General features: G+C 39.5%; 1 protein-coding gene across 3 annotated transcripts in view; it reads left to right on the top strand.

Annotated features, from left to right (window-relative positions):
- LOC139948604 (kinesin heavy chain-like) overlaps window positions 1-14,072 on the top strand; it is a 48,263-nt gene that overhangs the window by 20,731 nt on the left and 13,460 nt on the right. For 2 of the 3 annotated variants that reach the window (XM_071946789.1, XM_071946787.1), the window contains exons 4-19: window positions 3,510-3,614; window positions 3,878-3,926; window positions 4,660-4,803; window positions 5,230-5,354; window positions 6,254-6,358; window positions 7,251-7,399; window positions 7,911-8,059; window positions 8,511-8,671; window positions 9,207-9,482; window positions 10,074-10,223; window positions 10,853-11,044; window positions 11,252-11,369; window positions 12,117-12,309; window positions 13,107-13,208; window positions 13,350-13,410; window positions 13,885-14,067. In XM_071946789.1, coding sequence (XP_071802890.1) covers window positions 3,510-3,614; window positions 3,878-3,926; window positions 4,660-4,803; window positions 5,230-5,354; window positions 6,254-6,358; window positions 7,251-7,399; window positions 7,911-8,059; window positions 8,511-8,671; window positions 9,207-9,482; window positions 10,074-10,223; window positions 10,853-11,044; window positions 11,252-11,369; window positions 12,117-12,309; window positions 13,107-13,208; window positions 13,350-13,410; window positions 13,885-14,067 — 2,262 coding nt within the window. The remainder of the gene's footprint in view (window positions 1-3,509; window positions 3,615-3,877; window positions 3,927-4,659; window positions 4,804-5,229; window positions 5,355-6,253; window positions 6,359-7,250; window positions 7,400-7,910; window positions 8,060-8,510; window positions 8,672-9,206; window positions 9,483-10,073; window positions 10,224-10,852; window positions 11,045-11,251; window positions 11,370-12,116; window positions 12,310-13,106; window positions 13,209-13,349; window positions 13,411-13,884; window positions 14,068-14,072) is intronic. The other variant, XM_071946788.1, reaches the window with a different exon arrangement.

The raw sequence follows: 14,072 nt of genomic DNA, 5'->3' as shown, positions 1-14,072 counted from the left end.
ACATTGTACGCATAAAATAACAAACCTGTAAAAAATTTAGGCAGATTTGGTCGTCGAAGTTGTAAGATAATAATGATGGAAAAAAACATCCTTGTCACATGTAGTTTATTGTGTGCTTCCAGATGCTTGATTTCGAGAGCTCGAAATCTAATTCTGATGTCTCGAAATCAAATTCTTGGAAAATTACTTCTTTCTCGAAAACTACGCTACTTCAGAGGGAGTCGTTTCTCATAATGTTTTATACTATCAACAGCTCCCCTTTACCTGTTACCTAGTAGTGTGTTATGTTATTATAATTATTTTGAGTAATTACCAATCGTGTCCACTGCCTTTAGAATAAGAAGTACAGTTCCACCCATCTTTCAATTTTTAACCCCCAAGATAAATTGCAAGATCTTCCTTCCTGTCCAACTTGTCAGAGTCCTGTAAAATTATCGCTGTGAATTATTTCCCAGAAAAGGGCAAAGGACTTAACTTCTGCATCCGAGCTCCACAGTTAAAGTAGACAGTGTTGGATGTTTGACTGTCTGGAGTGATACAGTATAAAATTACTGTCCTGGGAGAACATGAACCTTATAATGCCCCTTTCACACGAGAGCAATTTAGCCAGGGTCCCTTGCTAAATTATAGCATGGTTGCTAAATTTTACAAAATGTACATTATGTGAAAGGACAACAATTGTTTCTATTGGTCACTGTCTTGAACAATCTTATCAAACATTGCTACATTTTACAACCATGATAAAAACAAGCAAGGGACCCCAGTTAAACTGCTGTTGTGTGAATAGCACTTTACTGTAAGAATCCCGTAAATTTATCACTGTGAATTTTTTTTCCAGAAAAGGGCTTAACATATGTTTCCAAGCTTAGCACTTAAAGTAGTCAGTGTTGACATTTGTTTGTCTGGAAATGGTGGCTGTGTAAACCAGTGGATGTAAATAAAACGACTACCCTGGGAGTAGCTGACCCTCATCATTAATTATGTTAATCAGTCTCATCTCGTCATGCTTGAGTTTGTTGATGATGATGACAATAATTAAGATATCTTGTTGCATTCTAATCTTGGAGACATATGGATGTGTTTATTCTGTTACATGGATGGGGTTGAGGGGGGGGGGGGGGTGAGCGGAGGTCTCTCGTGTATGGATGGGGGAGGGTTTGAAGAAGGGTTCGGGATGAGGTGGATTGTAAGGAGGGTTGAGGCCGTGTTCTTGGGTGGTTGGAGAGGGTTTTGGGGCAGGGTTCAGTGTTAGTCTATTTGTGGAGAAGGTCTTGGCTTGGATTGGAGTAGGACTGTGTTCTTGGGTTCTTTGGCTGGGTTGTGTGATGGACTGTTTTGGATAAGGGTGTTTATATGAGTTGGGTGGCTGTGTACAGGGTTGGTGGACCGTTTTGAGGGAGAGGTACTAATTAGGGTGTGGCTGTGTTCTTGGGCTTTGGAGAGGCAGCATCTTAGATTTCCCCTTTAAGACAGCATCTCAGACTGCCCCTTTTAGACAGCATCTTAGCCTGCCCATGTAAGACAGCATCTCAGACTGTCCCATTAAGACAGCATCTGAGCCCCCTGCAAGACAGCATCTCAGACTGTCTCTTTAAGACAGCATTTTAGACTGCCCCTTTAAACAGCATCCTAGACTGCCCCTTTAAGACAGCGTGCCAGCCTTCCTCTTTAAGACAGCATGTTAGCCTTCCCCTTTAAGACGGCATCTTAGAGTTCCCCTTATAGACAGCATCTTAATCTACCCTTTAAGACAGCTTCATAGCCTGCCTCTTTAAGACAGCATCTTAGCCTGCCCCTTTTAAGACAGCGTCTAAGCCTTCCACTTTAAGACAGTATCTTAGCCTTCCCCTTTAAGACAGCATCTTGACTTCCCTTTCTCCCTGACATTTACATTAAAGCAATCAAAGACAGCCTTCAGTTTCAATTAAGCTTAGCAGAGAATCATTTAATTGATTCTTTCAAAATATTTGTCTGTTCGAGTCATGTGTCTAATGTTCTTGCTGTCGTCTTACGAGAGGTCATGTTGTTCTGGTTGCCCTTCTCATTAAATTTAGGGGGAAACTTGTTCCTATGTTGTAATAACAATTGTGCAAAATAACCCACCAAATTATCCAATAGGGAAGTAGACAGGCATTTAAATAATAGTTTGTCTCCATTATTGTATAAGGAAACATTTAATGCCCTGCCGCAAGGATGTATGTACATAAATGTAGCAATGTTAGAAAATGTTTTGCAAGAAAACTTGGACAGTAGAAACTATTGTTGTCCTTTCTCACAAGAAACATTTTGTAAAATTTTACAACCATGCTACAATTTAGCAAGGGACACTTGCTAAAGTGCTCTCGTGTGAAAGGGTCTAAATAATAATACCCATAGCTGAAGGGTTATGCATAATTCAGACTCAGAAACATGCTAGCAATGTTTCTAAAAGCTTATGTCAACACCCTATTACACTACAACTCCCTATTTACTTACAGATAAAAACCACTCTAAACTGATCTAGTTCTCATGATGATTGGTAATTTAATGTCCAGGGAACGATTTCGCCCATTGTCATCCAGCAATTTTGCACGCTCCCTGTTGGTATCCTCAATTGTGATTTCTCACACTGTAAAAAAAACTGTATCATCGAGAACTGAAAAACACAGTACAAAGTGTGAGATTGATTTAATTTCCTCTGTTTGACATTCTGCCGCTGCATGTCTGTATAAATTGCCTCATGAACATGCAGGCCTCATGCTCAAAAGAACCCATGGCACCCACATTGATTGCCGTAGTGCCCTGTACTTTTGCTGTGGTGTCCTTTGCAAGGTTACAATACAAATTTATATTTCCTTAAAGGCAGTGGACACTATTGGTAATTACTCAAAATAACTATTAGCATAAAACCTTACTTGGTGACGAGTAATGTGGAGAGGTTGATAGTATAAAACATTGTGAGAAACGGCTCCCTCTGAAGTGCCATAGTTTTCGAGAAAGAAGTAATTTTCCACGAATTTGATTTCGGGACCTCAGATTTAGAACTTGAGGTCTAGAAATCAAGCATCTAAACGCACACAACTTCGTGTGACAGAGGTGTTTTTTTCTTTCATTATTATCTTGCAAATTTGACGACCGATTGAGCTCAAATTTTCACAGGTTTGTTATTTTATGCATATGTTGAGATACAGCAACTGTGAAGGCTCGTCTTTGACAATTACCAATAGTGGCCACTGCCTTTAATAGAAGTGCCCTTACAAGAAGAAAATTGCTGTACCCCTTCAAGAGCAAAGTTCAAGGCCTGAACACACTTAAAACGGCCCTTAGATGCTTTCTGATCGAAGTGTTGGATTGTCAACCGCAAATGAGATTTACACTTGGTGCTACCACAGACCTCACCTAATTTGTACTCCCACGATAAGTTTTAATTTATACTTTTTATCACCTCAATAAATATTTAAAATCTGTGAAACTTGAAAAATGATGTCGATATTAAAGTTGTAATGTTGATGTGATTTTGTTGTTGACAGGGTGTCCTCAATGATGACTTGTACATGGGAATCATTCCTCGTATTGTTCAAGACATCTTTAATCACATTTACCAGATGGATGAAAGCCTGGAGTTCCACATCAAGGTATGCATTATTCATTAATTAAGCTCATGCATTATTCATTAATTAAGCTCATGCATTATTCATGAGTTCAACTCATGCATTACTGTAGCCAGTTCAGTATTGGCAAATCAAATGACCAGTTGCTCTTTACTCATGTATTATTCATGAGTTCAATTTCTTACAATTTTCTAAAAAATATGTAGTCAGTTTTTGATTGGACGATTAAAATGAATAATTGATTATTAATCATCAGTTAAACTGAGGTTTGTTTTTGTCCCTTTCAGGTTTCTTATTTTGAGATTTACATGGACCGCATTCGGGATTTACTGGATGGTAAGTTTAAAACTAAAACAACTTATCATAGACTTTGGTAAACAATTCCAAAATTAATGGCCGTAAATTTAGCTGAAACGTTTATTGTATCTTTCTATATAATTTTGTTGATAATACATTCATAAAAATCCAATCTATGACCCCACTTCTAGTTCGAAACTCCTGGGAAGGAACATTTATTGTATCTTTCCTTTATAATTTGTTTGATAAATCAGCATAATACATACATTCATAAAATCCAATCTATGACTTTTAGTTCTAACTCCTGTGAACGATTTACTACTAGTGTAGGACCTGTAGAATAAATGCTGAATGGTTATTAGGGTTAAAGGCAGTGGACCTATTGGTAATTACTCAAAATAATTATTAGCATAGAACCTTACTTGGTGACGAGTAATGGGGAGTGGTTGATAGTATAAAATATTGTTAGAAACAGCTCCCTCTGAAGTGACATAGTGTTCGAGAATTTGATTTTGAGACCTCAGATTTAGAATTTTTGGTCTCAAAATCAATCATCTTAAAGCACACAACTTCATGTGACAAGGGTGTTTTTTCCTTTCGTTATTGTCTCTCAACTTCAACGACCAATTGAGCTCAAATTTTCACCGGTTGGTTATTTTATGCATATGTTGAGATACAGCAAGTGAGAAGACTGGTCTTTGACAATTACCTATAGTGTCCAGTGTCTTTAGTTGGGAAAGGGTTTTTATGTTTTGTTTTTGTTTGTTTACAGTTTCCAAGACGAATCTCTCCGTCCATGAGGATAAGAACAGGGTCCCTTATGTGAAGGGTGCTTCGGAGCGCTTTGTCTCTAGTCCTGATGAGGTCATGGAGGTTATTGATGAAGGGAAATCCAACAGACATATAGCCGTCACAAGTAAGTCTGTTTGCATGATGAGGTAGTTGTGTGATACTTCAAAACACCACAATTTGGTTGGTTTTGAAGGGTGGAGTATTTTGAGGTAGTTGTTTGGTCCTTTCAAATACCACTCACTAGTAGGTTATGAAATTCAACAGACATAGCGGTCACAAGTAGGCTAAGTCTGTCTGCATGAAGAAATCTTGTAGTACATGTAGGAGGTAAATGTCTGATACTTCAAAACACCACACCCAGGTTGGGTTTGAAATCTTAAGATATATGTGACGGGCTCTGCAAAAATGAGTCACAATGGGGACAATGACTTGTTGGGTTTTATACACACTTTAATGGTGTTTAGTTCAAAAGTAATGACCTTTTTGGGGATGAATAATGTTGAAAATGTAAATTTTGAGTTTAACTTTTCACGTTTTTTTCTTTCATCAGACATGAATGAGCATAGTTCCCGTAGTCACAGCATCTTCCTGATCCAAGTCAAACAAGAAAACGTTGAAACTCAGAAGAAACTCAGTGGAAAACTCTACTTGGTGGATTTAGCTGGTAGCGAAAAGGTAAATCATTGGAAGGACTGTCAGTTCAGAGCACTGAAAGGAACAGGTTGCCTTGGATTGGTCGAGTTGGTCTTTGAAAAGCGTTTGTAACCGTTTGTTATAGAATTTATATGGTTAGAAAGGTGTTTTAAAAGTACAATACAATGATCCACACAAATTTGCCTCGAAATTGCATGGTTTTCCTTTTACTTTTCGAACAAACATTTGCGAACAAAATTTGACTCCCATAAATGGCCAACCGTGTTTGTTGACGAGGTAAAAAGAAAACCACGCAATTTCGAGTGATACTTGTTTGGATCATTATATTCTACTTTTAAAATATCTTTCTAACCATAAGCATTTCATAACAAACGGTTTCAAACACTTTTCACAGACCATCTCGACCGATCCAAGGCAACGTGTTCCTTGAAGTATGAGGGTTTCCTTTTATGTAAATTTCTGTTTATCCAAGGAGCAGTGTTTCTAGTACACACTCTTGTACATAGTGTACATTTACATGATCGGAACACCAGGGAAATACGCTCAGTTGATAAACACTGTACTCATTTCAATTCTCAAGTAATTTAAAATCCCAATTTATTTTATTTTCAATAAAACAAAAATTGTAGTTTGAGAGTTCAACTATCTTGCGAGGAAATCCCACAAATATATCATAAATTTGTAGACCTTTTCATTGTTGATAAATAAACCGGGCAGGTTGACTGGGACGGCTGAATGTTAACAGAACACTCAATGGTGTTAACAGATGTTGTGACCAAACACAACATTTCTGCTAACTTATAATTAATACAAAATATTCACCCAGTTCAACCGAACAAAATACAACTTATTGACATCTGTCTGGAGGAACTTTACCTCGGATGTAAAAATGTGTCTGATGTATATTTATACTTTTGTAGGTCAGCAAGACAGGAGCGGAGGGAACTGTCCTGGATGAAGCGAAGAATATCAATAAGTCTCTATCGGCCCTTGGGAACGTCATCTCTTCCTTAGCAGACGGAAGGGTGAGTCCTTAACCACTTCCTTCAAACCTTGCTTCTTCTTTTTTTTAGCTGTCTGCTGCCCTCTCGTGGCTCAATGTCTCTATATTAAAGGTAGACTGGACAAGGATAAAGACAGGTACCTACCACTCGGATCCAATTATTCCATTGGATACAATGACATCATTGGGTATGTGCACAGTGACATGAGATTTCCATAGATGCCCAAACAGTACTATCATGTCCGCCAGTGAATTTGACTGCGTATCTCTATGTGCAAAGAATGTAGGTCAAAGGTGCATGTACACTCCGGCTGGAGGCCGGTCTCTGGCGTTATTCACGAGCCTCGAAGTTTGACGTCAGATGTACAGGCTATTTTAAAGGTAGCCTGTAAACCTGACGTCAAGGCTTGTGAATTACGCCAGAGATCTGGGCCCAATTTCATAGCGCTGCTTAACGGTAAGCAAATTTCTCAGGTTAGCAGAAAAAATTGGGCGGCCATATTGCGTGTTTACCATGGATTTGCATTGTGACGTCATTTATTTTCGTGCGGTAAGCACCGGAAGTTTAGCATGCCTTTTCCTGTGCCTACGGTTAGCAGCGCTATGAAATAAAAATTGCAGAGAAAGCACAAAATCGGCCGCTAAGCAGCACTATGAAATTGGGCCCTTCTTTGAGCCTACATCAGGCCCAATTTCATAAAGCTGCTGAGCAGAAAATACTGCTTCAAAAATTTTGTTGCTGAGCAAAAATTGAGTTGGGCACCAGTCACAACAATGTAAACACAATGCGATTTTGGCTGGTGACCTGTTTCTGTTTAGCATTCTGTGTTTATCAAGTTTTTATGCTTACAGGCCCAAGGCAACCTTCATTTTCTGTACTTTACTTTTTGACTTCTCATTTTATATTTTTCCAGAAAACTCACATCCCGTATCGAGACAGTAAAATGACGAGAATCCTGCAGGAATCTCTGGGAGGAAACTCTCGTACAACAATCGTCATCTGCTGCTCTCCATCCTCGTTCAACGATTGTGAGACCAAATCAACCCTCATGTTCGGACAGAGGTAAAGAACTCAGGGGTCAAATTTCACTTGTCCTAGGAGTTATTAAAAAACTTAGGCTAATCCTTAGACGGTCAGGTTGGTGTTGTGAATGCCTCCAGCCTGCGTGTACATGCGCCTTTGACCTACATTCTTTTCACAAAGAGATACGCAGTAAAATTCTATGGCGGACATGATACAGTGGTACTGTTTGGGCATCTATGGAAAGCTCACCTTCCACCTCTGGGACAGTGGTTCGAATCCCACTGGGGTCACTATGTGGTGTTTGTTTTGATTGAGCCTCTACTTGACTGCATGGGTTGCTCCCTTGAATAATTCTGTGGGGTTTTCCTCCCACATCTAAAACTTAAATTTCTTCATCATCTTCTCTTCTCGTTTCGTTCTAATTAGAGCGCTGAGAATATTTATTATCCAGATTCAGAAGTTAAGACAAGTGAATTTAAGTTATTATGAGTAATTCATCCTAACTCGGATGTCATGACATCGCTGGGATCTTTTTTTTCCTGTATTTCAGAGCCAAGACGGTCAAGAACACGGTGACTGTGAACATCGAGTTGACGGCCGAGGAATGGCGTAACCGATACGAGAAGGAAAAAGAGAAAGTGAATAAATTACGGACTCAGCTACAAGCGACAGAAGCCGAGCTACGCAGATGGCGTGGTGGTAGGATAAATTTCCTTAGATTGTACCTAGAAAATTACTGATATATGTTGCAGGCCGATTCTCTGTATTTGAAAGAGGGCACCATGGTAAAAGGGCACTTCTATAAGCAAGGCGATGACCTGGGACGATTACCTCTGTTGCCTGTGCGAATTATCAGGGCTGTTCACAAAGCGTTTTATTATTATCACATTCCTACTTCTGGATTTATCAAGTGACAAATAAAACGCACATCATAAATCAATCAATCAATCAATCAACCAGTCGACCATCAGGCATTAAATTGTAGAATGCCATAATTCTAGTTGCCTATTGTGAGGCGCTTAGCAAAGTCAAGGAAAAAAGGATGTCGAGGATTTAGGCATGGGTATCATCCACTTTGAGCCTGGCCTGTAGAGCAGAATGCGCTTCTGTCCAAACGTTTTACAAGGCATTTCTGGTTGTTAATTTTCAGGGGAGTCTGTACCAGAGAATGAGCAAGGCAACAAGAACCAGAACATCTTGAAGGAATTGATGCCACCCACGGTACAAACAGTGACTGTATCTGTCTCTGAAGAAGAACGTCTTAAATGGGAGGAGGAGAGAGCTAAGCTGTTTGAACAACTCGATGAAAAGGTAAGGTCCCTTGTCAATATTAGTCTAGGTTAACCAGCAGATAAGTACTGTCCAGGACAAGTTTTTTTTTTGGCGCTAACTTACCTTGTGTGAAATTTGGTGTTGGAGAAACCATGGGAGACGTTCACAGGGCTTGGGGCTACATTTGTTTGCACAAAAACTTGCTTAGCAGGAAAAACTTTTGCTTTTTAGCAAACATAAGATTATTGTTGCTGCGACTGCTACCCCCCTTGTCTAGCCAAAAAATGCTTTGCAGAATTTTCTGCTTAACAGCTTCACTCCAGGTAGAACAAATGAAAGGACAGGTGTAATCCAGAAGGTTCGCTGTACAAACTGCTTACAATGAAAGTAGTAACCTAGACAGACAAACAAACAATGGACAAGAACGACCAGACACAGGTCAGCAATGTATACAAGAAAAACATCTATCAACAATATGAATTCAACAAAGAACCCTTAAATGATGACATTATAATAATTCATATTTTGACATGCAATGTATTAATGTTTCACCCATTTTTTCTCTGAACATCAGGACAGCGAGATCGACAGCCAATCCCGTCTGACCGAGAAACTCAAGGAGCAGATGCTGGACCAAGAAGAGCTTCTTTCCTCAATCCGGAGGGAGTGTGAGTATCTTCAAACTCAGATGACTCGTCTCGATACGGAGAACATGGCTGCTAAGGAAGAGGCTAAGGAAGTCTTGCAAGCCTTGGAGGAGATGGCTGTCAACTACGACGAGAAGTCTAAGGAACTCGAGGATAAGGCCCGCTCTAATGAGTCATTGACGGAGGAAGTTGGTGAAAAACTGGTGAGTACTCACTGAGTAACATCAATTTTAAAAAGAAATCGTACTCATTTTCAGATGTAAAAGTAGATATCAGATTTTAGTGATTAGGTTTTGAAATTTTAAAGAAAGTTTTGCTACATTTGTTTGTGATTAAATATATTTTTTTTTAATGTTTATTTTATTTATTTATTATTGATATCCAACAGCGGATAGCCGCCACTTAAAATGAGTAGGGTAGATGGCCTTAGCTTTTGATCAGAACTGGACCTTCTACAGAGCCATAAACAAGTACAAAAAAAAACCCATGGGTTTGTTTTCTTTGAAGAAACTTTGATTGACTATAATTTTTCTGGTTTTTTTTCTGGATCCTTCCCTACATCCCCTTCCCCTCTTTTTTTTCTATAAATGGATGTATTTGTTTGTTCTAGTTTAAACCTCTGAAGAAGGTCCGGTTTGGATTGAAAGCTAAGGCCATCTACCCTACTCATTTTATATTTTGTTTGTATGTCATGACGTTTCGAACCCAGCAAAGTCGTTCGTGAAAGCTAAACGATAACACAACATAAAAGCATAGTAGTGTAACTGAAGTGTTTGTGTGCCTTCTTTATTCAGAATTCCCTGAATATCATCACGGCACAGTTGGAGAAAGTTCAAGAAGTTGAGCAACATCAACGACAAAGGACTACTGAGATGATGACAAGCTTGCTGAAGGATCTAGGGGAGATTGGTGGTGTGCTGGGAGGAAATGTAGCTGATATGAAGGTATGGGAGGGTGGAATGGAGATATGGTGGGGAGGAGATGGGATAAGGATGGGTTAACGATGGGATAAGGATGGGATAAGGATTGGATAAGGATGGGATAAGGATCTTGGGGAGTTTGGTGGTGTGCTGGGAGGAAATGTAGCTGACATGAAGGTATGGGAGGGTGGAATGGAGATCGGGTGGGGAGGGGATGGGTTAAGGATGGGATAAGGATTGGATAAGGATCTTGGGGAGTTTGGTGGTGTACACTGGGGTGAAATGTAGCTGATATGAAGGTATGGGGTTGGAAAGGAGATAGGGCGGGGAGGGGATGGGATAAGGATGGGATAAGGATTGGATAAGGATCTTGGGGAGTTTGGTGGTGTACACTGGGGTGAAATGTAGCTGATATGAAGGTATGGGGTTGGAAAGGAGATAGGGCGGGGAGGGGATGGGTCAAAGATATATTGAATGTACATGTATTTGATTAAGTTCTTTAAATTTATTACAATTTTTGTTTAAACATAACTATGGCTATCAAATTAAAATCAATGACCTCATAGTACTAAGCCGACGACGTTCACCATTGCTTAATCTTAACCAGAAACTCCAACTTCTTATAAGGCTTTCTTTGTTCGTCCCATCTTCAGCTGAATGTTGAGAATATTGACAAGGTAGACGAGGAGTTCACCATGGCTCGTCTGTACGTTAGTAAGATGAAGACTGAAGTCAAGACGCTCCATCAACGCTGTAAGGTCTTAGAGATGACATCATCCACTAGCGCCAAGAAGCTGGAAGAAGAAGAGAAGGAACTGGATTCTTGCAGGATGCTTATCTCGCAGGTAAGGAAGAGTCAGGTTGGGGGTCAAGGGAGACAGGTCAGGTGTCATGGGGGAGTAACTAGCGCCAAGAAGCTTTTTTGTGAAAAAAATTGTCAACTCATTTGAAAATATTTTTAAAGTTTTGACCAAAGTGTGTAACTGTTTCTTATTTTATATTTTTAATTCTTTAAAAACTATTTATAAACTGTGTAAAATTGTTTTAAACAGCATGAAGCTAAAATCAAAACAGTGAGTGAGAATCTCCGTGAAGTAGAGTTTAAGAAACAGAGTCTGGAGGACAAACTGGACATTCTGAATGAGCAGCTGGAGCAAGTCAATTCACAAGGTGAGGCTGAAACCAGACATAGTGATTTCCGAAGAAGAGCAAACTGTCTTTTTGTGGTATGACATGGCTTAGCGGTTGACAGTACTAGACTCAAGTTCAGGGCCAAATTTCATAGAGCTGCTTAGCACAAAAATTTGCTTAGCATGAAATTTCTTCCTTCAAAAAAACAAGATTACCAACCAAATTCTCACAAGATTTTCAGAATAAGCAAACAACAGCTGACATGGCTGAATACCAGTAACAAGCAATATGCAATAAATGGAAATTTGGTTGGTAATCCTGTTTTCATCAAGGAAGAAATTTCATGCTAAGCAAATTTTTGTGCTTAGCAGCTCTATGAAGTTGGGTCCTGGTGTTTCTGATCAGCAGACTGTGGGTACAAACCTGGTCTTGACACTGAGGTCTTTAAGTAAGACACTTAACCATTGCTCCGTCCTTTGGATGGGATGAAAAACCGTTGATCATGGGTGTTGTGTACAGCACATAAAAAGAACCTGTGTACTTATTGAAAAAAGAAGGGGTTCGCCCTGGTGTTCTTGGTTTAATTGGCTGCATAAACCATTACACGGTGCTATAAAGGAATAGGTCTCATACTTCAACACGTAGCTCCACATACCTTGCAGGTTATAACTCTGAGCGTCTTGTTACGTCAGGGGTGGGATAAAGCTCTGTGTTTTAAGAACGTAGTAATACTATTATTATTATTCAGAGGAGTTGTTCAACTGTGCTTTTGTTTGGTTTTCCTAGCAGCCGCCCAAAAGAAAACGTTGGAAGGGAAGGCTCTGGAAGACAAAGCTAGGGAGAGTGAGGAATCGGCCAAGGAACTGAAGGCTAAGATGGAAGCTCAGATGGAGAAGCATCGGGAAGCTCATCACCAACTCCTGACTAGTCTCAGAACGGAAATCTCAGAGAAGGAACACCAGATTGAAGAACTCAAAGAGTAAGTCCATTTTCAAGTTCTGCTTGTTTTTATTCTTTACATGGATCTGTCAATTAATTACCTGTTCCAATCTTTCTAAATGTCTTAGATCATCCACTTCTTCGTTACTGGTTTTTCCCCAATAATGTCTTCTATTCATAAGTTCAAAGAGGCCCTCACTTTTTCACAGCTGCTTTTCACAAGTTTTGTGTTTCTTCCTTGCGCCATGAGCATCACTTGTGGTGGATACCGATGCACTATAAGTGTTCTTCTTCTTCTTATTATTATTATTAAAGTTCCGGGGGCGCTTCACAGAGGTTAAAAATACTTGGCAAGTTAAAAAAAAACAGAACAATTGTGTTTGCTTTCTTAATATATCTGAATCTATCTACATGTAGATCGGTCTTGCTTTAAATAAATTCTTTGGTTTCAATTTGATTGCTCAGAACTTCTAAGGTCAACCAGAATCTTTAGGTAGGATTTGAAACTTTGCATGGTGGAAATACGACATAGAAAGGTTTGCGGTAATACCATGTAATGACCATCTCTAATTAGTTGGGGTGGTTCTGAAAAAAACCGTTGGTTTCAACCCGACGTTTCGATCAGTATGCTCTGATCGTCTTCTGGAGAAAGCTGGAATCTGATGCTGCATGCTGCTTAAGTACTGTGGAGGTGGATTGGTGATGCACGAAGGCAGAAACTAGATGGTGTAATTCGTGATGTAATTACATGGTGTTACCACAAACCTTTCTATATACAGAATCTTAAGGTTACAAGTAAAAGGCTAACAAAAAAATTGTGTTTTCTTTCATTTTTAGCTTGAATCAGAATCTGACTCTACAGCAGGAGAAACTTCACCTGGATTACGAGAAACTGAAGCAAGAAGAAACAGAAAAATCCCGTAAACTCAATGAACTCAGGTGTGTACATGTATATGAAAAGTATTGTACCTCTGTGATGTTGTATGATGTCATGGTCGAGTGGTTTAGAGCATCGATTTCATGTTCTTGTGGTTAAGTCATATTTAGATCTGATGTATTATTAAATGTTTTTACTTTCAGTCAACAAGCTGACCGAAGGGAACAAGCTAAGCAAGACTTGAAGGGTCTGGAAGAAACAGTGGTAAGTATATTATATTGTTGACACGAGTTGCTTTAAGTTAGATAAAACAATGAAGGTAGTGGTAGCACCTTTTCACACGAAGTTGTGTGCTTTCAGATGCTTGATTTTGAGAGCTCAAATTCTAAATCTGAGGCCTGGAAATAAAATTTGTGGAAAATTACTTCTTTCTCGAAAACTACGTCACTTCAGAAGGAGCCGTTTCTCACAACGTTTTATACTATCAACCTCTCCCCATTACTGGTAACCACGTAAGGTTTTATGATAATAATTATTTTGAGTTATTACCAATAGTGTCCACTGCCTTTAAATTGGAGTAATTGTTCAGACGATTCTTAGGGTATGTTGTCGCAGCTGTAACCAATAATTGTTTCGGTTGATTTGGCCATTGGTTAATCACTTGCCAATGTCTGAAACAGCTGCGAAAACGCACCCCTGACGGCAATCAAATCTATGACCTTTGACCTTTCCCATCAGGCCAAGGAGCTTCAGACGCTGCACAACCTGCGTAAACTCTTTGTGCAGGATCTGCAGAACCGAGTCAAGAAAGCCCTCGAGGGCAGCGATCGGGACGACGATGCAGGAGGCAGCCAGGCACAGAAACAGAAGATCTCCTTCCTGGAGAATAATCTGGAACAGCTGACTAAAGTACACAAGCAGGTGAG

This window comes from Asterias amurensis, chromosome 16, assembly GCF_032118995.1.
Source record: "Asterias amurensis chromosome 16, ASM3211899v1".
Classification (NCBI taxonomy): domain Eukaryota; kingdom Metazoa; phylum Echinodermata; class Asteroidea; order Forcipulatida; family Asteriidae; genus Asterias; species Asterias amurensis.
The sequence above is the reverse complement of the archived record's forward strand: the minus strand, read 5'-3'. Positions and strand labels throughout refer to the sequence as shown.